The sequence below is a fragment of the Vipera berus genome (genome assembly GCF_964194415.1).
Source record: "Vipera berus genome assembly, chromosome: 1".
In the NCBI taxonomy this organism is placed as follows: Eukaryota; Metazoa; Chordata; class Lepidosauria; order Squamata; family Viperidae; genus Vipera; species Vipera berus.
The window spans coordinates 123,385,010-123,412,713 of record NC_138202.1 but is presented as its reverse complement, the minus strand read 5'-3'; the positions used below and the strand labels follow the sequence as shown (position 1 = coordinate 123,412,713).

The window sequence follows — 27,704 nt, the reverse complement described above, 5'->3', positions numbered from 1 at the left end:
GCTCCCTTTCTCTATTTTGAAAGGTGCTTAATCGTTCTTCTCCAGCCTGTTGTGATAATTCCTGCTAGGAGTTGAACACATTCAATTCCCTTGGAATTTCACTGTGGAGAGAACCTCTAAGCTCTTAGTAGAACTTGTAATAGCTCTTCATCCTCTCCCAGTATCTATCCAGCTCCCAAAGTTTTATGTTATAATTATAATTTAGATATAATTATTTTTGTTTATTTTTATGCCATTGTTATTTTTTATTAATAACTCTAGGCAGCACACATAAATAATACTCCTTCTTCTCCTTCTCTTTTCCTCACAAGAACAGCCCAGCAAGGTGGGATGGGCAGAGGGAGAGTGGCTGGCCCAAAGATTCTATAATACCTATAATTTGTAATGATTGCGCTAAATTTATAATTACCACTTTTAATTTATAATAAAAATATTTTATCCTGCTGTTTTGTACAATTGCATACAGTACTGTAAAAGGCTCAACTTGAGACTGAGCTCTGAATCAGGAAGCCTCTGATTCAAATGACTTAACTTCATCAGGAGCGTTTCCTCCTTGAACCCCCTCCTCATAGTCAACCCATTTCCAATATGGATGATTATAATAATGGTTTACCTCTCAGGAAAATTGCAAGGATAACAAATGCAAATGAAGCAACACTAGCCAGTGCAAATAAAGTCATTTGTACAGGTGAATGCGCCATGCTAGGATAATTGACAATTGTATTACTTTAATAAATTGGAATAAAGGCAGGATGCTGCAAACAGTTCTTCCTCTTTGTATGTTAACATTCAGCAGAGAAATGTGTTGCTTCTCTTAAAAATATGATTGAAGGCTCAAAAGAAAAAGAGATCTCTCTACTTGTAGCAGGCCAGTGCTATTAGGATGCAATTAAGAGTTATACCATTTAATTCTGCATCAAGCAGAGGCATAAAGAAAAGCTGATTACAAAAACTGGTTTTCTTTGTGCTCTTTTGTAAGAAATAGGCGACAAATCTCCCAGGCTTCTAAAATCTCCATAGGAAATCCCAAACTGCCCCTTCATAAACAGTAAATGAGTTTAAGGGGCAGCATAGTTCAGTCATACATGCAGAGCTTTTGACTTAGACTGACTTGGTTCAGTTGTAATTTGAATTTGGTTTGAGTTACAGAAGTCACAGCTGTTGTGTATGCCTGAATCCCCAGCACACAGTTTGTGCCCATCTCCCATCAAGACCGCAACCCCTCCCCCCAAAAAAACACAAAAAAACTCAAGGACAAAATTACCATTTTCAAGCAATTTTCAGTAGTCTTTGGGGCACAGTTAAAAGTGTGGTGGAAATAACAATAGCAATAGCGCTTTGACTTATATACTGCTTCATAGTGATTTGCAGTACTTTCTGGGCAGTTTACAGACACAGCCTATTGCCCCCAACAATCTGAGTCCTTATTTTACTGACCTTGGAAGGATGGAAGCCTGAGTGAACCTTGAGTTTGTCGGGATCAAACTTCAGGCTGTTGGCAGACTTAGCCTGCCACACTGCAATTTAACCAATGCGCCATCATGGCATGGTGCAATAGGAGGCATGAAAGCCCCTTGAAAAATAGTTCGAAAGTGTTCAACCGATTATATTGGGACTGAAATCTGTATTGGATGCTTGGCCCATTTTTGTGGATTTGGGAGGAGGCTTTGCGTGGGCATGAGAGTTTATTGCTCCACTAAGGTTAAATGGACATTTGTCCATTTAACCTTCATGGACATTTGTCCCTACCCCTCGCTGACCATCTCTGCCTTCTGAGAGGGTGTGAGGCTGGTCTGCAGAGTGGGGTCCTTCAGTCATGGCTCACTGGCTTAAGGTTTGGAGCAGACTCATCCATTGTGTTATATGCAAATCAGACCACTGTGGTTTATTCTGTGTGCAAAAATAAACCCTGGCTGTGTGTTAAATGAGAATGTAGTCCTTATCTTAATAAGGTAGGCCAGTATTATATCTTGCATGTATTTGGGGTACAGAGGGAAACTAAGACTTTCAAGTCCCATAAGCCTTACCTAACTTCCTTAGCAGTAAGGGATAATGGGAGCTACAGTTCAAGTACATCTGGAAACAGCATACTACCCTGCCCTGGCGTGACTCCATTTAGTGACTTCATAGCTAAAGAAAGATTTCTTGGACATTCTAGCCACTGTATTCTCTCTCTTTCCTCCTTTAATTTATTGTTGATTTATTTGTTTTACAGGGTTGTTGGGTTTTTTTACAACCTGGCCCCTAATCCCAAAGCTCTTGGCAGATTACAACAAAACATTAAAAATATTAAAAAGAACAGCAATAAGAATAAATCCACCCCCAGCTCCCAGCCCCAAGATAGATGCCAATAATAACACTTAAGTAGTCTTCAAGGCTTGGTGAAATAAAACTGTCTTCAACGATCTTCTAAATGCAGTGAGAGAAAGAGTAAAAATGTGAGCAAAATCATTGTAGCAGCAGTCCTGGGAGAAAGGGAGTCGGGTAACACATATATTGAATAAATTAAATTAAAAGGACAGCTCCTGTGTCAGTCTTATTGCAGCTCTTTGGCAGCGCAAGGGATCTGTTCAAAGCTTCTGTTTGAGGGCCGAAGCAGGTAGGGATAATAGCCATACAGAAGACCTGCAAAGTGCCTGATGCAGCCAAAGCGTGAATCTCAGATTTAAATCTCTGCCCAGTACAAATATAAGAAGCCAGTATATATTCCCTTTGTTTCCATCCCATATAGAATATGGGGAGTAAATGAATACTAGCCTGCCTAGGAAGGCTGCTGTAAAGCTTACGGAAAAACAACAATCGGAATAAAATGCACTATTTAAAGTAGCATGATTAATGCCAGTGAAACGTGATGGCTATGGAGTTAGAATCTGTCCCAAAGTTTATTGGGTGACTTTAATCCATTGACTGGGTTGAAACATTATCCTAACAGTATATTTAACCATGGTTTGTGAAATGAATCTGTGGCCTTATTCACCCAGAGCATCCCAATGATGTAAACCATGGTTCACTCAGCACTATGCCTACATGCACACATTTGTGGCGAGCCAAAACCAATTAAATCTTGTTATAGTTGTGTATAAAATAGGAACCTAGGCACTGTCAATCAGTGCCACTAACTGCCCGATCATAATTTTCCTTGGTGATAGAAGCAGGAGAAGGACCAAGTGGGTTTTCTCTTGAAATTGGCTGTCATTTGTTGTGATGGGAGTATGCTGTGTTTGTTGAGAAATAACTGGGTGCCTTTTTGGAGCATTGTACCAGAGACTAAACTCCAGAAAGTCATGACTAAGGCCAGAAGAGAATCTGGATTCAATTTTGTTACGGTTAAACATAATCCAAATTAAATGTAGTTGATATGATTGCATTCCAGTTATATGCTTAATCATTTTCGCTTAACAATTACAATTGGGTAAAAACATCTGGAGGTCTCTGGGGGTTATAATAAAGGGAGGGGGCACAGATTGGACATCTGCGTTAAGAAAACAGCTGGAATCTTAACTTCAAAACTTCTCTTTTTACTCTATTAATAATTGCAATAAACATGTAAGCATGCTTAATCAGACTTCTTGTGCAATGTTCTTAATTAGACAAATTCATGGAAGGCCCTTAGTTCAGTGCTGATAAATAATGGCTTAGTGTTAAGTCTGAATGTGGCCTTTGTCTCAAAAAGACCTCAAACAGTTCTATTAAAAGGGTTTTCTAAGCTTAGGAGTGGGGACCACTGACTAACAGGTGCGGGGGGGGGGGGGGAAGTGCCCCACCTGTGGTTTGCTAGTTGGCTAGTAGAGGTAACAAAGAAGTGGTTGAATTGGACCATAAATCTAATTTGGGCAGTGAGATTTTTTTGATTATTATAATGCCTTCTTGCTAGCTTCAGGAAAGTGGCCTGCCAGTGATGGTTTATCTCCCTACCACTACCATTTTTGCAGTTCAAGATGTGCAGTGATGGTAGACTATGGTTGATTGGCTTGATGGGTAGAAAGATGGCCAAGAAAGATGTGAGGTTGTGGTGCTGTTTTTTCTGAGCTCACTCCTGCTGGTTAGAATGTAGGCCAGGGGTCTTCAAACTTGGCCCTTTTATGACTTGTGGACTTCAACTCCCAGAATTCCTCAGCCAGCATGGCTGGCTGAGGAATTCTGGGAGTTGAAGTCCACAAGTCATAAAAGGGCCAAGTTTGAAGACCCCTGATGTAGGCCTTGTGTTCTCTAACACAATCTCTGCGTCCATCCCCTTTGCATGCCGTGCTCAATGAGTGCTTTCTCATTTGTATATTCATAACAGTGACATCGTTTGCCGCTGCCATCATATGTAGGAGAAATCAGTGGAGTCCATGGCTCTGCTTGTTTGGACTTTAGCCTTCCCAGTTAAATCTGGAGTAAAACTGAAGAAGAACTGCATGAGCGAGCCATTTTATTTATTAGTGGTTTTAAAGCATCTGTACTTTACTCTTTGCCCAGAAAAGCTCTAGTTGTTGCTAACAGATCAATGAAAGCAGAACAGCTTGTCCTAAAATTTTAATCAGTACAGACACAACACAGAATTTGAAAGAGTAGGGAAGGGAAGGGAAGGGAAGGGAAGGGAAGGGAAGGGATGGAAACTATTTTAATATTGTTTTCCTCTCTTTTTTGCAGTGACCTGCTGAAATACAGCAGGACACTTGATATTAATACAACAGTTGGAATAGAAATTATGCAGGCAGGGGAAATTACAGGGCTTTCTGCTGAGCAGAACTCAGAATGGCACAAGTTTCCTTTGCTGGGCCTTTTGTAAAGATGCCTGATTACTAAATGTAGCCATGACTAAGTGCCATTGGCAAAAATCACTGTATTCTTGGAATGTTTTTTTTTCAAGCTCCTTATGGTATTCTCCTTTGCAGGGATGAGAATCTGTCTTCTTTGATTAGTAGCAACCTCCGAAATCAGGGGTTCAATATCATTCATTGACAACAAGAACTCTCTTAATTTTGATCTCTATTTAATAATGGCAGGATTTGGGGGACACCTTAACATTTGGTATTGAATTGTTTTGAGGCATTCCTTTTCCACATTTGCTATGGCTAATTTTAGGGTCCTGACCAACTCCTGGTTGAGGAATTCTGGGAGCTGATGTCCACAACTCTTAAAGTTGCCAAATTTGGAGATCCCTGTACTAAGTGGCACAGATAGGGAAAAATTCCCCAGAGATTTGGGAGTGCTCAGAATGGGCTGTGACACTGGAGATTTTGAGATTTACCTCTGATTTCCTAAGTCCAAACCAGCCAGGTAATGTTAGTGCAACAATGTGCATTTAGTGAATCTGCACTGAACTTACTTAGAGCTGATAATATGAGCATTTGGATGTCCTTGGCTGGATTTAAAGAGATTAGAGTGGTGTACCATTCACAAAAAATGTCTTAATGGTGAATTCCTCAACCTCCATAGGTGGCTGAGAAATTCTGGGAGTTGAAGTCAACAGTTGCCAAGTTTGGAGACTCCTGTACTAGTGTACAGTGAGATTTTGTTTCTCATTTAAGCTGGGAAACCGGAATTGGGCTTTTGAGCATGATGGTTCTTGGCAAATGACAAATGTTTTAGTTTGTATTTTGACTCTGGTAATCTGTTCAGTATTCAGTGCTTTGCCCCAGCAATTCTGTGTTTTGTATTCATGTTGAGCACCCCAGATCTCAAGTTTCTTTTTTAAAAGATTGAATGGCTGATGAATTGAGTCTGCTTTACTTGCAGTGCTGGTTTGACCCACCTTGAATTTTCTTGTCTTTACCTGATGAGGTGTGTGATTTTCTTCTTGTTACCCTCGTCAGTAAAAACAATAACCCAAGAATATTTCCAGTAGAGAACTGAATCAGAAAGAGTGGAGCTGAATAGGAATATTTTCCTCTTTGAGCATGTTTACGACGTGCAGCTGCCAGTCAAAGTGTAGGGTGTTCCTAAAACAGTCTGCTGAAGGTCTCTGGGGTGATTGGGGGGTTGCCACTGCGAGGAAGCAAATGGTTCTTGAAACTGAGGGCTCTTGGAAATTGAAAGCTTTTTGTGGTCTGAGAATGGCCTTGTTCTGTTTTCAACTAAGATCTGTCCTTCATAGTTACTGACTCATTAGGATCTGCTTTAGATTTCCTCTGCTCATAGTGACAGCAGCTCTACCGTAATGGTCCAAGATTATGGATGGGGAATTTGTGGTCCCAGGCTCACTTAAGCTACTTTGGATGTGACCCTCAGAGACTCCTCCAGCCAGGATTGCTGAAAAGTGTCAGCGTTTCCTCCCATGCTGATGTGAGCCTGTAGTGTATGTATATCAGTGAGCCCTTAAAGTATGTATATCAGTGTTAATGAAAGAAAAGAAAGCTTATCCTTATCCACATGTGCAATGTGGAGCCACTCATGCCTAGATTTTAAAGGGGCTCTTGACTTTCATCAGCATTTTGCCTGCCTCCAAGAAAAAAAAAATAGAGAACAGGGTGGGTAACCTACAACCTATGTCAATGCCCTTCTCCAGTTACACTGCTGAAATTCAGCAGCAAAGTACAGAAATTAGATCATTTGATTGTTTCTATAAAAAAATACCAAAGCAAAATACTCCAATAAGAGTGGTACGCCTATTTTAGTTTCAACTCCCCCTCAGAAAGGTAGAAAAAAAGGAGATATTTGGAACATCTTTCCGAGGTCACCACACTTTGCCCTCAGAAGCTCAATATTGTGTATTTGCTGTTTGTTTCCTACCATTCATGTTGAGCAATTTCCTTGTGGTTGTCACACAGCTGTCTGAATAAAATATCTGATCCAGCAATTTATAACTCTTTGTTTTCATCATAGTTGGATATTCAAATTCATACTCGGGTTACATAGCTTCTGTTCTTCTTCAAGAGGATAGGCAAGAACCCACTGCAGTCAGGGCACCATGCTTATTATGTCTGCCTGTGAGAATGAACAAAAACGAAAGACACCTGCAGACATGAAGTACAACTTTTATGTTTATTTTGCACTGAACCCATTAGCATCAAGTGAGAAGATGGCTTTGTATCAGTGCCTGAAACAGAAGGAAGTCAAGCGCTAGGCATATTTTTTGAACTACAATTCCCATCAAGCTCATAATACACAGCTAGAAGCAAAGGTTTATGGGAGTGTTAGTCAACGCCCTCTCGAGAACACCAAACTGCCTTCTTCTATAGTAGATAAATCCATGGAGAAGCTATTTTCCTTGTTAAGATGAAATTTTCATGTTTGAGAATTGCCTGCCACACATTATGACTGATAGATCAACTGTTAAGAAGGCCCCTTTTTTTTAAACTTAACTGCCAAACAATCTACCTGTGGGTTTGACCTAAACATTTTCTCTATATGATCCCCTTTGGCATTAGGTTTGGCTGCTTAAAGGCTGGACTATGTCAGGCAGGTAGACAATAAGGCTGCAATCCTAGACACACTTGCCTAGGAAGATCACATTGAACTTCAGAGAGGACACACATGCAGAGGGCATTTCTGATTGCAAAGTGAGACAGGCAAAGGAATACTGAACGAAGAGAAGATCTTTCCTCTTCCCCATGAGACAGGGGTGAGCAGCACTAAGCAGTTTCAGAGGCCCATTTATTTATTTAGCATATGACAAAAATGTTAAAAACCACATCACAATTACATTCTCAAAGAGTCAACACGAAGCTATTTGGTCTACTTACAAATTCAGAGGTAGACTATATAGTCAATACATGATGGCGTTGCATGCAGAAAATCTTTGTCTCCGAAGTTCGACATGTTGTGGAACAGTGCCCTCGGAGCACACATCCGGAGGCCCAAACGTCACAGGACAATAATGAAAAGTGGGTATGGCCACGTTACACATCTGGGCATTATTGACTAACACTCCCATAAAAAGATTTTCCTTTTTTTTTTTTGCAGAGCATGGTAGTGATAATAGTGGTAATAGTGGTACAGCTTTTGTGTGTGTTCCAGCCTCAGAATGGCAGGATACAGCACCGTTGGCTTTTGGCAGCTGACATTTTGAGATAAGATTAAATATGTGTGTGCGTGTGTGTGTGTGTGTGTGTGTGTGTGTGTGTGAGAGAGAGAGAGAGAGAGAGAGAGAGAGAGAGAGAGAGAGAGAGAGAGAGAGAGAGAGAGAGACTTCAGGACATGTGGTCCTGGGACCTCTCTTGCTTTAAATAAGTTCTGCTTATGTTTGAGCCTTGTCCATTCATTTTAAAAACAAACATGGTGGAGCTCTTTTGCAAGTGCTACTTGAGGTCTCATAAAAGCAACACCCCTCTACCACAGAGCTTCTATCTCTGGGTACGGTTAGGACAAAAGAAGTTTGTTGGACTTAGATAAACTTGCAACAAAGTGAGCTTAAAAACCCCAAATAGATCTTGTGACTCTAAGTTAGTAGGGTTACTGGGAGTGAAAGTGCTACTTTCTTGCTAGCTGGGCTTTCTGCTATATGTTCTTCTGACCTCCCATAGCCCTGGTCCAGGGCGTCTCAGAGTGAAGACAATTTCATGATTTGGGGCTGCATTAGAGAGCAGGAGCCAGGGATAGAACAGCAAAGATATGAGATGGGAAAGTGAATCTTAACTTAAAATTTAGGAGATGATGCATAATTAAAACTGCCCCGGGGTTTTTCTAGTATTGACATCCTTGTGGTGACTAAGGGAAATGTGAAAGGGGTGGGGGAACATATATTTGCCATTTCTATAAAACAGGTGTACATTTTTGCATGGAACTTAGGAAGAGGAGATGATATTTTTTTTCCTTCTTGCAAAGTATGGATTCAATTATCATGGTCAGAAGATCAGAAGTATTATCAAAATATCTTAATATTGAAAAATCTTTTCAACAGCTAAAATCTGGTTCCTGCAACCTGGTCTCCTCTCGCTTCAGCAGAGCCCTGTATTGGCTAATCTCTCTCCCTTCCGTATTTAGGCCTACTACTTGCATGCTCCTTTCCTCTTCCTTCCCCCTGTTTATTCATACCCACATATCCACTTGGTCTGGCACATTTCCATTTTTGGGAAAAGCCCCATATCTCCATCGAGGATCCAACCTGCTTGATTTCTCCACCAATCTCCTACAAGCTGGTTCTGTTCAGATGCATGAGTTTTTAACCGCCACCCCACCCCCAGGTTCCCTGATCAGATAGCCGTGTTGGCTGGAGTATAGTTGAAGTCCATCTGGAAAGTATCAGCTTGTGGGAAGCCTGACTTAAGAAAAGCTGTCCATCAGTCTTGTTTAATGTCTCCTTGATCCACCTCTTTCCCAAGTGAACCAAACCTGTTTTGCTTACAGAGCTGCATGCAGTTATTGGTTTATTTAGAAATCAATCCAACCAAATATCCTGCTTAAAGCTTATTTTTTTATCTTTTCTTCCTTGCAATGATAAATGCACCCACTCACAGAAAGACGATATTTTTCATTGGCAGGTTATATCTAGTGTTAAAGTAGCAACTTGAGAATATGAATGTATGAATCAATATGCATCCATGCTAAAACCAGCCTAGTGGGATGTAAGGTAGAAAATTATTGGTCTACAGTATTCACTTAAATATAGTATTACATTTCCCTCCCCCCTTTGACCGTAGGCATTCATGCACAATATGGTTCTATGGCAAATGTGAAATTATATCTTCAAAATAGGAGTATGTGAAGAGAAGGGAAAGCTACCGTACTGATAAAGTAAACCCTATTATAAGAGCTGCCTAAGTAGATGTTGATATTTTACAAGATAATAATACAATGCATCTCACATTTGGATATGGAACTTTCCAGTCTTGTAGTGGGTCAAAGACACTTTAAAGCAAGAAAGCTTGAACAGGAAGAAGATAGATGCTTGGGTAAGGCTTTCATATTGGGCAGGGGTTGAGTAGAATACCTCTCCTTAGGGCCAGCCTACTGTTAGGTAGAATGAGACAGGTGCTTCACGGAACAGATGCCGGAAGACAGTAGAAAAGTGTCGGGATTGAGAGCTGTGTATCACACAGCCTTGTGTTCCTGAGCCAGCCCATGGTCTTCAGATGCAAGAAGAGATGTTCTCCTATCCCTGGGTTGAAGGAGAATTCTTCCTGCAGTCCACTTGACTTGTACACATGGAATGGGAGGGATGCTCCTTATTCTTGTATTAGACAGTAAAGTATCTTTGATAGGACATTTCCACTTACTTGTCTTTTCTGGCCACCTACCCCCCAATCCTGCAGGTGTTCAGAACCAATCATCTTCCAAGAAACCCAGGAATCGCAGCATCTTCCAATCCCTTTTTTGCTGCCTTTGCCATGACAACTCAGAGCCTATCCCTGTCAACAACAATGCCCCGCTGTTGGTGGAAGAAAACGGTTCAGTGACCAAGGTATATTTAACTGTGTCTTTGTTTCCTGGTTTTTTGGCCATCAAAGATCTTGCCTTACAGGATGTAACCAGTCTCTTTGATGCTTCTGAATACAACAAATCCATTTGTTAAAAAGAACTCTTGAACAGTCTACCCCAACCTATGATTTTTCCAGATATGTGGAATTAAAACACCTTTCTCCCAGCAAGCAAAAGAAATGATTGTGCATCATTGGGACTGATGGGTATTGTAGTCCAAACCATCCAATAAATGCTATGCTGAGAAAAGTTACATTAGTTTTAAGAAAAGGGCTGTTGCCCACTCCCTTACTTCAGTTCATGATATTTCTACCCATTGAGAATCTCAGGCCACGTTTAGCTTCAGGTAAAATTCCTGAGTCCCTTGATCAAGTGATAACACCGTAAACTTTAAAATAGTAAAACTCTAGGCCAGGGTTCTTCAAACATGGCCCTTTTATGACTTGTGGACGTCAACTCGGAAAATTCCTCAGCCAGCGTGCCTGGCTAAGGAATTCTGGAAGTCCACAAGTCATAAAAGGGCCAAGTTTGAAGAACCCTGCTCTAGGCTCTAGGTTAGAGAAGGTGTAAAAACTTTAATGGGTGTTGTCAGGTGACATTAAGCCCCAAGAACCAGAAAACAGCTTAAGAAATTAGAAGGCCCATTGTAGCTCATTCACTATGCATTAGTCATCCTCTGCAATGCTTCAATTGCTTTCTTGTACTTGGATAAGGAGAGTTAGTTACATTCCACATACCGGTAGATGGCATGTCTGCCATGCAACTCAGAGGTTGAAAAGAGATCTTTAAAATGCATTTGGCTGCAGGTCTTGACACCTGATCCCTCGTTGCTTAACTGCCAATAGATAAATGACAGCTGACAAGTTTGAGGGGATGGGCAGGAAGAGTCATGGCTCTTTTGCCCAACATTTCTCTGAGGTCGAAAGTGCAAGATGGCAATCTAGTGAGAGATTGGGTTTCATCTATATTTGAAAGAACACTCCGTAATAGAACAAGTACCCAACTGGTATTTGCACTGGACTATACAAAAATCAAACATTAGCCACTTAAGCTATCCATCCACTAATTTCACAAAAAAGGTTAGGGCCTTATTAAGAGCCTTCTATATTTCTGGCATCCCTCAAGATTTATAGCTTGTTGCTCATGAGGACTGGGCTGGCAGAACATTAACACACCCTCTAATTGATAGATATTTTTTAAAAAATGACTAAGTGTGGTGCTAATATATGAATATCCTAGTTGATTTTGAGAGATCAGAGAGCCTTTAATTATTCAGAGCTGCTGAACTGTCAACTAATTTTAAATTGCTACCCCAAGTTGATTCACTTTTAGAATAGATCACCCGAGCCTCGATATATTTGCGCCCTCTATTGCCCAATTGTATAAATGCTTAGACTTGGCTTCAGAAGGTCTTCCTCCTGCAAGTATAAAGCACCCCATTGCACCTACTTCATCTTCCTAGCCTATATTGTATAGCTATGGAATCATGGAATAGGGAATAGGTTTATAATGAATGGAGAGATAGATAGATAGATAGATAGATAGATAGATAGATAGATAGATAGATAGATAGATAGATAGATAGATAGATAGACAGACGACATTCATTCATTCATTCATTCATTCATTCATTCATTCATTCATTCTTGTTCTATAGAGGACTGAGATAGAGATCTTGATACCTGCCAAATATTCCTTGATGATAATATGGGGAAGCAAACTAAAAGGAGACAGCATCCACTCTTCACAAAACATAGGAAGAAGAACCTCTGATTTTAGTGCATTCTTGCTGTTTACAGGTTAATTCCCATTGCCCCTTACACTAGTTGTTAGAGCACGGGTGTCAAACCTGCCACATCACATGATGTGTCACGACATATCGTGACTCTTTTTGCATTGCTGGCATTGGGGTGGGCGCGGCTTCAGTATGTTGAAACCAGCCCGCTGGCCGGCAGTTTGACACCCCTGTGTTAGAGATTGAAATTCCTTGCTTCTATATCTCTTTTAATCCAAATGCATATATCTCTCTATCTTTCTCACTCTACAGACCACAGTCAAATACCTGTTGCCAGAAATCAAACTGCAAGATGCCAGTAAAATCTGTGTGGTGATTGACTTGGATGAGACCTTAGTACATAGTTCTTTTAAGGTGAGTTCTTACACCACTTCTTCTTCTTCTTCTTCTTCTTCTTCTTCTTCTTCTTCTTCTTCTTCTTCTTCTTCTTCTTCTTCTTCTTCTTCTTCTTCTTCTTCTTCTTCTTCTTCTTCTTCTTCTTCTTCCTCTTCCTCTTCCTCTTCCTCTCCCCTTTTTGATGAGTAGTGAGGCTATTTGCTGATTTTCATTCCAGGCAGTCCTATTAAGTGAGATTTTTAACAGCTATATTTTTTAAACTTTCTTCATTAGAGCAGCCTTCCCCAAACTTAGTCCCTCCAAACTACTGAAGCGAATGAAGGAAGGAGATATATGACTTATTTGTTGGCAGAGCAAAGTGTAAAGCTGATCTTGTTTCAGAAACCCAGGAAGCGTTATCAACATAACTTTTTCAAAACCAGGGAGATGGGTAGTAGAAAGAAGTCTTTTAGAAGTTGTGGTTCACCTTGTGCTTCCTTTCTCCTCTCTAGCCAGTGAACAATGCAGATTTTATCATCCCAGTGGAGATTGACGGGGTCATGCACCAGGTATGAAATCTATGCTGGAAAATGGGACAAGAGAGATTGTGGTCAGTCTGGATGCACCTCATGTGACAGACAAATTTCACATTAAATCTGAATTGGTAATGATTGTTATGGGATACTCCTTAGCAGTAGCATGAGGGGAAAGGTCCATCTGGTAGTACAGCATCTATTTCCAGGAGAAGATCTTCCATTCAATCCTAGCATGTCCAGATAGATTAAGAAAACACATTTGATCATTAGACCATGTGAACCCAATGGTGTGATTCAACATAAGATTCAACTCAGGTCAGGATGAGCTGTGATGGAGCTGAGATTGAAATCCAATAGCCCTATAATATATATATATATCGTGATTGCTATTCCCATTTACAAAGGCTGTGGCTAGGTTCAAGTAATCCAGGATAGGCTGTAGGTACTGCAATCAGCCTGTTCTCGATTACTTGGCCTTGGAGGCAGCCAGCAACATCAATCACTGTGGACGTGACAGTTATAGGTGTTCACATTCAAAGAGGAATCAACAGCTCAGCATGCTTTGAATGGTTCTCAGATGAGATTGCCCAGTTACATCATTCCATACCTTGGAGTTTGAACCATCTCAGATGACTATTGTCTACTGCATGTTGAAAAGTGGGGATCTTCTTGCTTTGGTTCTTTGTGCAAAGGGTGCAAGCTGTCTTTTCCCAGCCGTTCTTGAATTGTGGAGGATCTTCAATGAGGAGAACACCTTGATCTCTGTCTCTGTGCTTAGTAAAATTCATTAAGTAAAGCAGAGCAAGTGCCAGAGAAGAACCATATCTAGAATTACCTTGGCTTCATAGGTCATTTAGGGGCTTTGAGGTTGGGACTATCTGTCTTTAGTGTTCTGCAGGGTACCAGCCCTTTGAGGTAGACCAGGCCTGAATGCCAAAGTCATGAATAATTTATTTATTTATTTATTTATTTATTTATTTATTTATTTTTGGGACTTATATGCCGCCCTATCTCCTGAAGGACTCAGGGCGGCTAACAACAATAAAAAACAATACAAGAATTAAAAAAGAATTAAATAACAGCCCCAAAATAAATTAACTACACAGTTAGAAAATTAAAAATTAAAACATATTTAAAAACCCATCATCAATTCAGGTCAGCCTGATGGAAGAAAAAGGTTTTGAGGTCGCGGTGAAAGAACCGGAGGTCCTTTTATTATAGGGTCACAGTAGCAGAATCTTGCAACTCTTAATGTGCCTCTTCCCTCCCGCCCTTTATCCTAAAGAGAATTAGGAAGGGTCCAGTCTGAGATGCTATCTCAAATTCCATGCTGCAGTCTAAGATTTCTCTTATTCGACCACTGCTTTGGCTGCAGTTCTTCCTTCTCTTCCTCAAGGTTATTCTCACAACCAATTACACACAAGCCCTCCACATGCCCACTGGTGCCCTTCTCACACTGTTTAACTTCTCTGTGAAACTTTGGAGAGAGATCATCTGCCGGTTTGCAGTGAGGTGTCATCAGCATCCTAACGATGCTGAACAGCACGCTGTCCTCTCTGCTGTGACAGAACTGCTGTGAAGCCCTAACTCAGTCTCTGGGGATTGAGGATCTGGATGGTAGGAACAAGCGGAAACTAAATCCCAGCAAGCTGGAGGTTCTGAAACAGTTTTGTGATTAGCTTTGTTTAGGATTGCCCTCCCCAACTTGAATAGGTCCGGAACTTGGCAGTCTTGCTAGATGCATGGCTTCTGCCGGATTGAGTATCAGCCCTTCAAAGAACGCCAGATCAGGAAACAAGACCTAGCACGATTCCTGGAACTCTATTTTATGGTTATACTGCATAAGAACTGAACCCTTCCCCCTCTGCCCTCTCTTATACCAAATCAAGGTGAGTTTACTATGGGCCTCTTTCTCTGACTTTTCTCAGGCTGAGTGTCATTTACTGTCTTTTTAATCTTCTAAGGGATCTTGCATTCTTTTGCCTTTGTTATCTCTGCCCTTCTCTACCCAGAGGTACTGTTTATCCCGGAGCAATCAAGTTCCAGTGATAATTCTGAATATGATCCTGTAGAAGCCTATAGAAAATGTCTGTGGTTCCTCCAGGACTCATGGCTCCTGCTGAAGCAGCGGATAGAGGTCCTGGCCAGGGGACTTTTATCCAGCTAGGCTGGTATATTTGCAATCTTTACCTGGCAGTCGTGACTCATGCTCTTCGCAAGATACTTTCAGAGTACTGCAGCAGGTTTTACATAGGACTGCTTTTGAAGATGGCTTGCCAAGTAGAGTTGTTGCTGATTCTCGTGGCCAGCCTGCTAACAGGGAGACATGCTACTGCAGTGTGCCACCAATCCTTTGATAGCTTTTAAGCCCAATCCAAAGATCTGCTTAGAACTTATAAAGCTCTGTAAGGAGCAGCTCCAGTTTGCTGAAGGGGCTGCCTCCTCCAATTGGCTTCTAGCCATTCTGTACGATTGATTGATTGATTGATTAAATTTATATGCCACCCTTCTCCCTAAGGACTCAGGGCGGCTCACAACAATAAAAAAGTACAAAAATTAAAAAAGAATTAAACAATAAATATGATAAATACATGACAATTTAACCCAACTTTTAGGGGAGGAGATTTATTATTTATTTTTATTTATTTTAATTCCATTTATATCCCGCCCTTCTCCGAAGACTCAGGGCGGCTTACAAGCTTAGCAGTAGCCTTCATTCTATGTATATGCCTGCTTATTAGGGCTTTCACACACACCCCAAGCGGCATTATTACAAAGTCAGCTTAATTGCCCCCAACAATCTGGGTCCTCATTTTACCTACCTCGGAAGGATGGAAGGCTGAGTCAACCTTGAGCCTGGTGGGACTCGAACCTGCACTAATTGCAGGCAGCTGGTGTTACTTAAGGAGGCATTAGCCCACTGCTCCACCAAGGCTCTTAGGATCCCCACCCCCTGTGAGGTAAGGGGGGACATGAACTGAACTGAACTGAACTAAAACCACCTTCAGGATGATCCCAATTCATAGGAATATTGGTTGCTGGACACGCACCAGTCTCTTGGTTGTTGCTTTTCCATAAGCTGGGGTGACGCAATGGTTAGAATACAGTACTGCAAGCTAATTCTGCTGCCTGCCGGCTGCTTGCAGTTCAGCAGTTTGATTCTCAACGGTTCAAGGTTGACTCAGCTTTCCATCCTTCCAAGGTTGGTAAACTGGGGACCCAGATTATTGGGGGCAATGAGCTGACCCTGTAAACCACTTAGAGAAGCACTGTGAAGGGGTATATATAAGTCTAAATGCTATTGCTAAGTGCTATTAGGCAGGGAAAGCTATTTTGTTTGGGGGGGAGATACTTGAATTTTAGTGATTCAATCATCTTGTATAGTTGATATTTTATTCTCATCAGGTTTTATTGCTTGGGCCAGTTTTGTGGCTCTTTTTGTATGCAGTGCTTTATTGAATTTTAGGGTATTCTATTCTATTGATGTTGTCAATGACCCGAGGTCTTGGAAGATATACATATACATATACATTGGCTTCCAGTTGCCTTCCAGGTGAGATTCAAGGTGCTGGTGATGACATATAAAGCCCTACATGGCATGGGTCCGGATTACCTACGGGAGCACCTGCTGCCGGCGTCAACTTCCCTCCGTCCAGTGCGCTCCCACAGAGAGGGCCTCCTCAGGGTACCACCGGTCAGAGAATGTCGACTGGTGACCCCCAGGGGGAGGGCGTTCTCGGTGGGCGCACCAGTCCTTTGGAACCACTTACCGGCTGAACTCCGGATGGCCCCTGACCTTCGCTCCTTCCGGCGTGATCTAAAAACTTATCTATTCGAACAAGCTGGCCTGGTCTGATGGGTTTGGGGTTTTAACACCGTTTTTAACTAATTTACTGCATCGGGCACAATCATTTAATTTTAAATCTTATATTCTGTATTCTTATTTTTATTGCCCTGTACACCGCCCTGAGTCCTTCGGGAGAAGGGCGGTATATAAATCAAATAAATAAATAAATAAATAAATATACATATACATATACATATACATATACATATACATATACATATACATATACATATACATATACATATACATATACATATACATATACATATACATATACATATACATATACATATACATATACATATACATATACATATACATATACATATACACACACACATACATACATACATACATATATGTATGGCCTTGGGTTAGGCTCATACAGGCAATAAGATTTGGCCCGTATTTGGGCCTTGCAAGGTATTCTAAAATACTTAACAAATACTTCACACACACACACACACACACACACACACACACACACACACACAAATATATATAATAAATAAAAGCATATTTTCCGGTGGGTTTATTCTGATGCTCAGCATTGCCTTCTTTTAGACAGAAACCGGATCCATCGGTTTGTTGGCCAAGTAGGCAGGATGTGGAGCCCGCATCTTCTTCTTGTTCCATGATCCCCTTCCATGATTTCTCTTACCAGGTGTATGTACTGAAGCGACCCCATGTGGATGAGTTTCTGAGGCGGATGGGTGAGCTCTTTGAGTGTGTACTCTTCACTGCTAGCCTGGCAAAGGTACGATTCTCCTCCTTCTCCTATCATCCTGCTTTCTCATGAAGTTTTCAGGGCAGTCAACGGCCTCCAATTTGGGGAAACCTAGCCAACAGAAAGAGAGAAGCCTTTCTGTCCAGTTAACCTCCTGATCCATTCTAAACTCAAAATTAATCCAGAAATCCTGGTTCCCAGGATCCCTCTTACTTCTTGCAAGCTGCGGGAGAAAGCTTTTCCCAGTCATCTGAAACAAGACTCTGTGCTTTGGATTTCCTCTTCATCCCAGGATTTCTGTAACATTTTGCTTGATGAAGAATTCTGAAAAATTCCAAAGCTGAGACATTCTTTTGTACCATTTTCCTTGATCCTAAAAAAAAGCAAATGCTCTACTAGTAGAAATCTTGACTTACAATCACAACTGGGGCCTGAATTGCTGTTGCTAAGCAAGGTATTTGTTAAGGGAATTGTATCTGATTTTATGAACTTTTTGCCGCAGTTAAGTGAATCACAGCAGTTGTTAAGTGAAATGTGGTCATTGAGTGAAGCTGGATTCTACCCCCCCCCTTGACTTTGCTTGCCAGAAATCAGCTGAGAAGGTTGCAAATGATGATCACATGACCCTTGGATGCTACAACAGTTGTAATTACATGATGGTTGCCAACCATCCAACATTTGATCACGTGATAGTGGGGATGCTGCAAAGGTCATAAATGCAAGGACACTTTTTTCCCCAGTGCCATTGTAAGTTTGAAAGGTCACTAAATGGATGGTTATAAATCAAGGACTACCTGTACTGTAGATGTTGGATTTTTCTTGATCTTTTGCAACAAAAAGGCAATCTGGATGATGTCATCAGTAGAAGTCTGCTTTAATTAACAATTAGCCTCTGCTGGCGAAAGAGTTTGCTAATCTTTATTTCCAATCCAGCCCTGTGGAATACAAAAGTTTCAGGATTTTGGCAGGAAATAAATAAACAGGAATAAATTGTGTATCCTAATGCTACACCCTCCCTTCCTATATAGAGCACCTGGAGAATCTAGTCAAACCAATTTTCTATATCACCTGTTGGTCCTTCAATTTTAGTATGCTGATCCTGTGGCTGATCTGCTGGACAAGTGGGGAGCCTTTCGCGCTCGCCTTTTTCGCGAGTCATGTGTCTTCCACCGGGGTAATTACGTCAAGGACCTCAGCCGCCTGGGACGCGATCTGACACGGATCATCATTGTAGACAATTCGCCTGCCTCTTATGTCTTCCACCCTGATAATGCTGTAAGTAGAGGGAGAGCTATCAGCTTTCTAAATTGAGGGGTGGGCAAGCATAACAATTTGGAAGACTGTCTCTTGAACAGACCTGAAAATATATGCCTGAAGAAGAGGGCAAGTGGGGGATAGTTTTCTACTTGGTTCTTGGGCCCAAGAGGGTCTTTTTCTGAATACCATGCATCGTGCAGATGGGTTTGTTTTTTTTTGCAATTGGCAACTGAAAGCTAAATAGTAGAGCAATATCATATGCAATCCATAGCACGGTATAAAGAAGTGTGCTTACATAAAAGAGCAGCTCCTGGTAGCCTTATTTTAATTACCAATAGCCACCGATGCAGTAACCCCTTCCCTCTTTTCACCCCTGGCAGGTGCCTGTGGCTTCGTGGTTTGACAACATGGCTGACACGGAGCTCCTTGACCTGCTGCCTTTCTTTGAGAGACTCAGCAAAGTGGATGATGTATATACCGTGCTAAAGCAGCATCGGACTACTAGCTAGTGACCAATGGAGGGGGCAGGGCTTTGGGCAGGGGAAGTAGGAGGGGTAGGTATGCCCATTTTGGCTACTTTCTTCTGCTGAGCAGGATGACCTGTTCCCTCGGCCTCAACAAGCAATGCAGTGCCCAGGAAACCCTGCAGGAGGCAGCAGAGAGCAATTATTCCCATGAGGCACCAGAAGAAACTTCAGCATCTGAATGTGATCTTGAACCCCCAGAAAGGAAACCTCCTTGCTGCTATGGTTAACAGTTTCTCCCCTTGAATTATGGGTTGCAGAAACCAGAACCTCAGCCCTTTCTCTCCACACGCAAACATCTAATGTGACCAAAGCTATGATCCAACTATGGTCCTTTCCCTTCTAATCAGAACAGTTCTCCACCCATTTGCCACCATCTTGGGGGGGGAAGGTACACAAGTCTCTTTCCCAGGTATTCACTGCACTTCATTGTTGTATCAGTTCATAGATCTCCATTGTCCCAATTTCGGAAAAAGTGATTTCTAAAATCACTGATTGGCTAGGAGGAGCCCAGATTGAAATTATTCAAGAAAAGTGGAGAAGAAAAGCTAAAAAGAACCAGCAGAACTAAAGTGGTGTGGATGGGGCAGGGATACAGAAAAGTGATAGACAGATGTGAGCAGGGGACTGCATTTTTTTAGTGGACTCAGCTTCATCCCTAAAGAAGAAGATGTTTCTACCTCCTCCAAAGGCTTAGTTTTTTGGCTTGAAATTTAAGCTGGATCTTTTGCAAAGGAGCTGTGGACTGTATATAACTATTACACATAAGCTAACTCTTGGGACTAATAGTGAGGTCAGTTTTGTGTTTTGCTCCTCTTGAAATATCTCCCCCTCCCCCTTGTGGGAAAATTCCTAAATTTCCAAACACAGTGAGGGGAGAAGAAAGAGACTGGAAGAATTCCCAGTTTTACTCATTCCCCACCCCCTCTAAATTAGAGAAGGGCTGGAGATGTTCCTAAGGAGGAGAAAAAAATCAGGTTTGCTTCTTCCCGTTGAGACATAGGGTGAGCCAGCTATGTCACCTTTACCAGCAAGGGGATAAGAGGAGTTGAAACAGCCTCCAGCCTACAAGTCCCTCTTTAAAAAAAAAATCTCTGGAAATAGATCTCTCAGGCCACTTCTATGACTGGTCGTGTTGGGGTAAGGTGGTTCACGATACAAACATTTGCTTAGGAGGAAAGACTGAGGTGGCATTGGAATGCGGAGAAGGGACTCCTTGAGAGGTGAAATATGGCTGACAAGAAAGAAAATTCTATGGGAAGGACAGAATGATGGAAAGGATAGATAGTTCTGTAATTAAGAGAGTCCAATATTAAAGAACAGAAGCTAGGAAACATGGTCCCATTTGTGGCTGAAGAACATTCTTGGTTTCCTGTTATGATCATGATGAGGGAGCCACAAATGGTCCTAAAGCAATAGCTGGAGAGCCACAGGTCCCTCCCACCGCTTAGAGAAGTGATATGTGAAACTGTCCTGCAGTATTTATGTTGAATGCTTTGGAATCGTCCTCTTTGCACCTTTTCTGTATTTTGTGTCAGCCCTGACTTCTTCCTCCTCCAACCTTTGAGCCCCTCTTTGACACTGTCCTCTCAGTAACAGGATACAACATCAGGCAGAATTAGACTAAACAGAGAGACAAGATGTGGGAGGTGTATTCCTTGACCGCTGTGTTTTTTGTCTTGCGCTACAGTTGGTGCCTTCAAATCCCACTGTCTCCCTAGAGATCTGTAACCTTTCTGTATTTGTGGAGTATGTGGGGGAAATTGTGCCTTTTAGAATCAATAGACTTGCTGATATAGCATGAGGAGGAGAAAGCAGAGTTAGTGTGCCAAAAGGAGGTATCTCCATTTCTGCTGCTTTGTCCACAGTGCTGGGGGTTCCCTAAGAGGATGCTTTAGCAAAGCTGACCCATCCCTGCGGTTCAGTATGTTTCTTCCTTTTTTTTCCAGCATCTTTGAAGCCTGTTTAATAGGAGAGAATTTTGATACCAAACAAGAATTGTCTCGGTAATCTGCCTAGTTACTATTTCTACTTATCGATTTGCCTCGGTTTCTCTCCAGTGCCATCTTAAATTTGCCTTAAAATATTTTTGAGATGTAAGAATTCCTTGTGCCTTTGCCTATTACTATTTTTTTAAGATGCCATAAACCCCATGAATCTAACTCAGGCATAGGGTACTGCAGTTCTTGGTAGCTCATTGGTAGCTCATTTTGAAATTCATTTTCAAGGAGTTCCTGAGCTGTCTTCTTCAACATGAAATAACAATTAAATTTACTGTTACAATGGACCAGAAATGGTTGACGTATCTGATCACTGCTGGCCTACACCTGACCAGGCAGTTCTGATTAACATACTGCTCCCTCTTACTAAGAGTGACAGGATGTTCAGAAATTTTTTGAATTGGGCATTGCAAACACAGCTGTCAGATCAGGTATGTTTGAAGTTGATTATTACATTCAGCAGGTCATCTTTCAACAATGCAAACTGCAGATTCCTTGAACAGTAGTCAAATATGTTTCTTTTTATTTTCTATTTATTCCCCCCCCCCATAAGAACCATTTAAAAAAGCAGCATTGTTCTAACAACCTGAAGGGAGTGGAAGAGAGAAAAAATAATTGAGGGTAAAAGAAGAGAAGCTTTGTTTTCCCTTAAGTCTACTGTCATCTTTCTTTTTTTTCCCCTTCTGCTTCTTGCAGGTGTGGCACCTGTTGCTAGTACTGTATGGAAAGACCGAAGGTCTAAAGTCTCTCCTTAGCAGTCCTTGAGAAATTGAACCTGGCAATTTTCTCAATGACTTGCCAGATTTGCACTTCCTGGGCAAACATGCATCAAAACACTGAAAATATGCATTGAATAACTTTCTCCATATTTTATAGTTCTTCAAATGTTATATCACGGTTTTTAGCAGTGAAACTATCAAAACTCATTTTAAAATGTACAGTATTTCTAAAAGATTTTTTTGAAATTGATGTGAGGCAAAAGTAAAATGTAGTGCAAAATGATCTCTAAATCATTCCATATTATCTTATAAGCCAATCTATACTAATGTCAGGTTGAATTAACAAGGAACTCTCTTGTGGTGTTCTAAGACTGTTTTTTGTTGTTTCTCCAGCCACAGAAACTCCTGGGGGCGGGGGCGGGAAGAAGGTTACAATTTATGCACACATTTTGGACAGAAAATTGTTAAAGAGTTAATTTACTTTTGTGTAAACCTAAACTGCATATTTCTTTGCTGCTTCAATGGATCATCTTGATTTAAGGATGGCGTCAACCTCCTTTGGCATGTACATAGTTTTTCCCATTGGAGTAGCTAAATTTGGCCTGATCTGAACTGTATCTTTTTTCCTTTTCTCACCCTACCTCAACTGCCTCCTTAATGCTGTGTTTGATGGTATAAGTTGAGAAATTGAGAAATTGCTTCATTCTGGCAGGACCAAGAAATCTTTCTCTTCCCTCCCCCCTCCCCAAAAGAGGCCAAAGGCCAACTTGGACCCATTAGCTCCCACAAACCAAAAGATCCCCTTTTAAGATTAATCCAAATTCTGTGTAGGGAGTTGCCCAGTACACCCTATTGTGGGGGGAATGACTTTTTTTTTAACAGAATGTAGAAAGAATTTTAACTGGGCATGTTTTTAGATTATATAAATATGTATACCATGTATATATGTGTGTGTATATATATATATATATATTAGGAAAAAATAGGAAAATATGGAATGAGAAAAAGTATGATGATTTTTATAGCTGTATTTTAATGCTGTTCATGGGAGATGGTGATTATTTTTGTGTGCTTTGTTGTCATTTCTGATATAAAAGGAAATGCATTGGGAATCTTTTTTGCCCATGAGTTGACACTTCTATTGAGAGAGCCACTGTCGTGTCCCCAAGTGCCTGCAACCTCCCCTGTCATTCTTTTGAGGCAAAGGAATGAAATAATCCACACAATATTGGTCAGGGCCAGTGTTACTAGCCACATTGGCTAAGAGTTAATATGAGACCCAGTCAATGGACTCATTCCACAAAAAAACTCATTTTTTCATCTGCATCAAATATAGAGAACCCAAAATTGTTCCCTGGAAGAGAAATGACTTTTTTCTCTTCTTTCTACTTTCCATTTCACATAATTGTCCTATCCTCTTTTCCCTTCTCCACTGCTTTCTGTACCCACTGGAGACTGGTTCTCACACCAACCCATCCCATCCTAATCCTTCAGGGTAGCAGCAAACAAGCCCCTCCTTAGACAGCTGCTTGGGTGATGCCTCTCTCACTTTCTCCATAGAATTGCCTTCCCACTGAAGCCACATCCTGCTTTATTTCTTGTTTCAGGAAGGCTAAAGGTTCAAGGCCAGCAAGCCAGTTTCAACTCTAACCGAGTATTGGAAAACTCAGCACTTTGCTGAGATTGTGCTTCTCAGTGCCAGCTTGGGAGCTCCAAGGAGCCACACAAACCTCCATCTAGACACGCCAAGGAACTAGATAGGTAGGGTGTACCATGCTCCTGGAGTTTTCGAAGTGGCTGAATAAAATGCCACATCCACGTCTCACATTATTGTTAGTAGTTCTCCTCCCTGCGATCGGAGAAGTTATTCCCCCGTTCAGGTTTTTCAGGCTGTCTGTATCGGATGAACATAAGCTGAATTTTTAATCGTGAATGAGAGTGTGATAAAATTGCCAATCAAAAGTGCCTTCTCGTGGGATTCAAACTGTAAAATAATCTTTGAAGAAAAAAATATATATAAAACTGTAAAAACAGTCTCTGTCTTTTTGTGCAACAGAAAGTGAAAGCTGTGGATAGTGGGATTTAAAAAGAAGGAAAGGGATTGCTTTTATTTACCCAGCCTTGTTTTTGCTGAGGAGTGTCTCACGTTTACATAACCTCATTCACTCCTAGGTCAGTAGTTTTCCTGGTCAGATAGAATCTCTGAAAAAAGACTTATAATGGCATGATACGCAGCTTTTTTTATCAGCCTTAAAACAGACATTTTAAATTTTAAAAGGCTTAACTATTTTATTTTATTAAACCTTCCCAGGGTTTTAGAAGATAATTTTCTATGGTAGAACTCCAGCCCTGTTTCCTTTAGTCGTATAAAATACATCATTGACATGTCTCCTGCTACCCATGGACATTAAAACATAGCTCCTGGCGGTAAAAAATATCCTGCCCAGTAGAAAGTTTTTTAAAAGCTTCTGAATATTTGTCTTCATAGGATCGTTGGTCTGTTTTGAAGCAAATTAGAGGATATGATAGTCATATATGATAGTTTTAGGGCTTATAAAGAGGTTCTTTTTCTAATATAGCAGGCAAAGCCAAGCCAGTAGACGGTTTTTCACCATTTTATTCATGCATTCTTTATTCAGAACCCATTGAGGAAGATATTTGCACTGCTTATGGTTTGTTTGTTTTTTAAATAAATAACTTAGATTGCTTGTCCTAATTAGAGAGCTGGAAATATTACAGACAAGAGCAGTTGTGGCCACCACTATGAGCAAAAAGTCAAAGTAAGGGTGAAGATTGGGTGTGTAACCCTCTACATGTTGGAATACAAGTTCCATTATTTGAAGGGTCACAGATGTCCACATCTAAGGATTTGAGGTATAAGACAAACTTGTGGGGAGAGATTAGTTAGTGGTTTTGGCCATGAAGAATGTATTCCAAGATTAAGAGGCAGTATAATCAGTTGAGAAGAAATATGAAGCTAAATTAGAATGTCCTTCCCAGTGCCTCTGTTTGTGAGTTCCTTAAACTGGTTGGGCGTTCACTGTTGGAAACAAAAGAGTTTATTAGAACTGCAGTAAGCAAACTAGCACTGTTTATGTGCTTGGGACACCACAGTTCCATTAAGTTCTGCCCAATATTGTCAATGGCAGAGAGTGTTGTTAATAGCAGTCTTACATCTGGAGAGCATCAGAATGGAAAAGTGTATAGTAAAATCTCAAGTTCCTCTAGTTCCAGGCTGCGAGTCCATTAATTTTATTAAAAATGAGAAATGAAGGACCAATCTAAAGGTCTTCTGTATCTTGGACTTCTTAATAAGCTCAAAGGAGACTTCACTGTTGTAATTTTATAAAGGAAAGCAAGACTTGTGAACAGATTGAACTGCATAAGAATCCAATAGATAATATCATTGTAGTAAATAGCTTTGCTATTAATTGGAATGATGTTTGGGGAAAGGGGCATCAGACTGTTTTGCACACAATAGATTCCTCCCCCCACCCCCTCATCCCGTCTCAACTACACAGTTTCGTACCACTCTTTCATCACATATGGGGCTCCTCCTTTAGATACCTTTGTCCTTTTTGACTCTGTTGCCATCCCATGACCATCCCATGTGGTCAATAAATATCCCACTTGTCTTGCATGTAATTTTCCTTTTATAAGCCTGCAAAAGCAAACAAACAAAACTAGAGGTTTATTGCTCATTCTCACAAGCTAAACCTCTTTCCAAACCTTTGCAAGGTAAATTTTAAATGATCAGAACTACAAAAGATGACACAACCTCAATTTTACAATGTCAGTGTGGTTCAGTGGTTGGGAAAATCATATCACTTTCTGGAGAGAAATTGGGCTGCTCCAGTTCAATAATTTATGATTGTATCTGTTGCTATGAGAACTGGCGTGGTGTAGTGATTAAAGCACCAGGCTAGAAACCAGGAGACTGTGAATTCTAGTCCTGCCTTGGGCACAAAGCCAGCTGGGTGACCTCGGATCAGTCACACTCTGTCAGTCCTAGTAAGAAGACAATGGCAAGCCATATCTGAAACCTTACCAAGAAAATTGCAGACACTTTTCCAGGAGCCAAAAGTCACTCAAAGACATTAAAAAAAACACCACCCACCCTGTTGCTGCTTTCAGATACACATGCATGGCTGCTACTTGAATTAAACTGAGTAATTTGTCACCAGATTCTGGATCATTCCTGAACATGTGCATTATAGAGTTCTAAAGGTTTTATCCACCCCCCCTTTTTTTCTTATAACACACTGTTGGTGGTGGTGGTGGGAATTGGTTTCCCTTTAAAGCACAACTATAGTTCTCCAAATTAAATCACCACCCTTAAAATGGGGATCTGCCTCCCCCCCAGCTGCATTTCTCAATGTATTCTGAAGCTTCAACTATTAATTGTTTACTCATCCATTGAGTTAGATCTGCAGAGATCTAACCAGGCACCAGTGGTGTAGTAACATAGTTTTAGAATCCAGATCTAAATGATTTCTAAGCAGTTGCAGTTCGACCACTGTGGTTAACAGTGGAACCAAGCATCATTTCTTTACAGAGAGTAACAATATAATTTAAAAATAATTAAATGAACATCTATAAATCTGTCTGTATCCAGTTGCTTACTTTCTGATTTTAACCCTTTTTTTAAGAAATAGGGAAAGGATACTGTGAGGAACAGCAGTAATGCATATGTCAGCTTAAGAACTGATGCAGATTGGTGTGCTGTTACTGCTGGGGTGGAAAATTGCCCCTGGCTCCAAGCAGACATTTTGGAGAGGGAGATCTTAACTGTAGGGACCCTATGCTGTGATCCAAAATCCAGCCACAATGTGCAACCCAATTGAATCTAGTACTGAAGCCGAATGCATCTCTGTGTGTCTTCTATTGTGCTTTTGACCTCAGCCATTCTTTCAACTCAGAGGCAGCCCCAAACCCTGTATTCTTTGCCTTGTTTGTTTCTCAGCCTCTGATCTGTCTCTGTCCCTCTTTTTAGATATTATTATCTCGCAAAAAAACACAGGGAGAGACACACACACACACACACACACAGCGAGAGAGAGAGAGAGAGAGAGAGAGAATCCATTAATGGGCTACTGTCTTCCCTAGCCGTGTTCACCATCTTTCAGTCAGTACTTGCTGGAATTCAGCTCATTAGAGGCCAGAATGAAAGATTGGTGTGTGGGGGAGGTTGAGCAAAAGCTGGTTGTCTACTGGAGCAGCATAATCCAAGGGTTGGCCACTGGCTCTCCCTCCTCCCCCCCCCTCTTCTCTCTCTCTCTCTCTCTCTCAGAGGAGAGCCTAGCAACGAAAACCTGCAACAAACTCCAGAAAAGAATTAAAATTGGGGGGCAATTTAAAACAGACACCCACAGCACCAGGTAAGCTGCAAGATATTTTTGCCTTTACCTCATACAAATGGTGGGTTGGTTGGCTTTCCCAGATTATGGACCTCCTCTGTACCCCTAACCGCAGCTTGAAAGACAAGTATGGGATGTTTAACTCTGGTTCGATTGTCAGCTTTGAGACACAAGAATAGGCCAGGCATTTTCTTTCCATACGTATTTCAACCAGATAAGTTTCACTGTAAAACTAGATTCATTGTAAATTGGAGAAAAATCGAGTAAGAGGCTTTGCAGAAAT

General features: G+C 41.1%; 1 protein-coding gene and 1 long non-coding RNA gene across 3 annotated transcripts in view; one reads left to right on the top strand and one right to left on the bottom strand.

Annotated features, from left to right (window-relative positions):
* Positions 1 to 24,095, top strand: part of CTDSP1 (CTD small phosphatase 1) — a 28,439-nt gene extending 4,344 nt beyond the window's left edge. Inside the window, exons 2-8 of one of the 2 annotated variants that reach the window (XM_081314011.1) lie at positions 10,179 to 10,327; positions 12,392 to 12,493; positions 12,967 to 13,023; positions 17,502 to 17,594; positions 18,654 to 18,839; positions 19,202 to 21,351; positions 23,672 to 24,095. In XM_081314011.1, the coding sequence (XP_081170137.1) occupies positions 10,179 to 10,327; positions 12,392 to 12,493; positions 12,967 to 13,023; positions 17,502 to 17,594; positions 18,654 to 18,839; positions 19,202 to 19,330 (716 nt within the window). In that variant the 3' untranslated portion in view covers positions 19,331 to 21,351; positions 23,672 to 24,095. Of the gene's footprint in view, positions 1 to 10,178; positions 10,328 to 12,391; positions 12,494 to 12,966; positions 13,024 to 17,501; positions 17,595 to 18,653; positions 18,840 to 19,201; positions 21,352 to 22,041 lie in introns of both variants that reach the window. The other variant, XM_081314010.1, reaches the window with a different exon arrangement.
* Positions 17,554 to 18,739, bottom strand: LOC308659905. The gene is made up of 4 exons (XR_014024639.1): positions 18,633 to 18,739; positions 18,359 to 18,499; positions 17,778 to 17,937; positions 17,554 to 17,675 (listed from the first exon to the last, which is right to left on the bottom strand). It is a non-coding gene; the product is annotated as an uncharacterized lncRNA (long non-coding RNA).
* Positions 24,096 to 27,704: the final 3,609 nt, after the last annotated feature.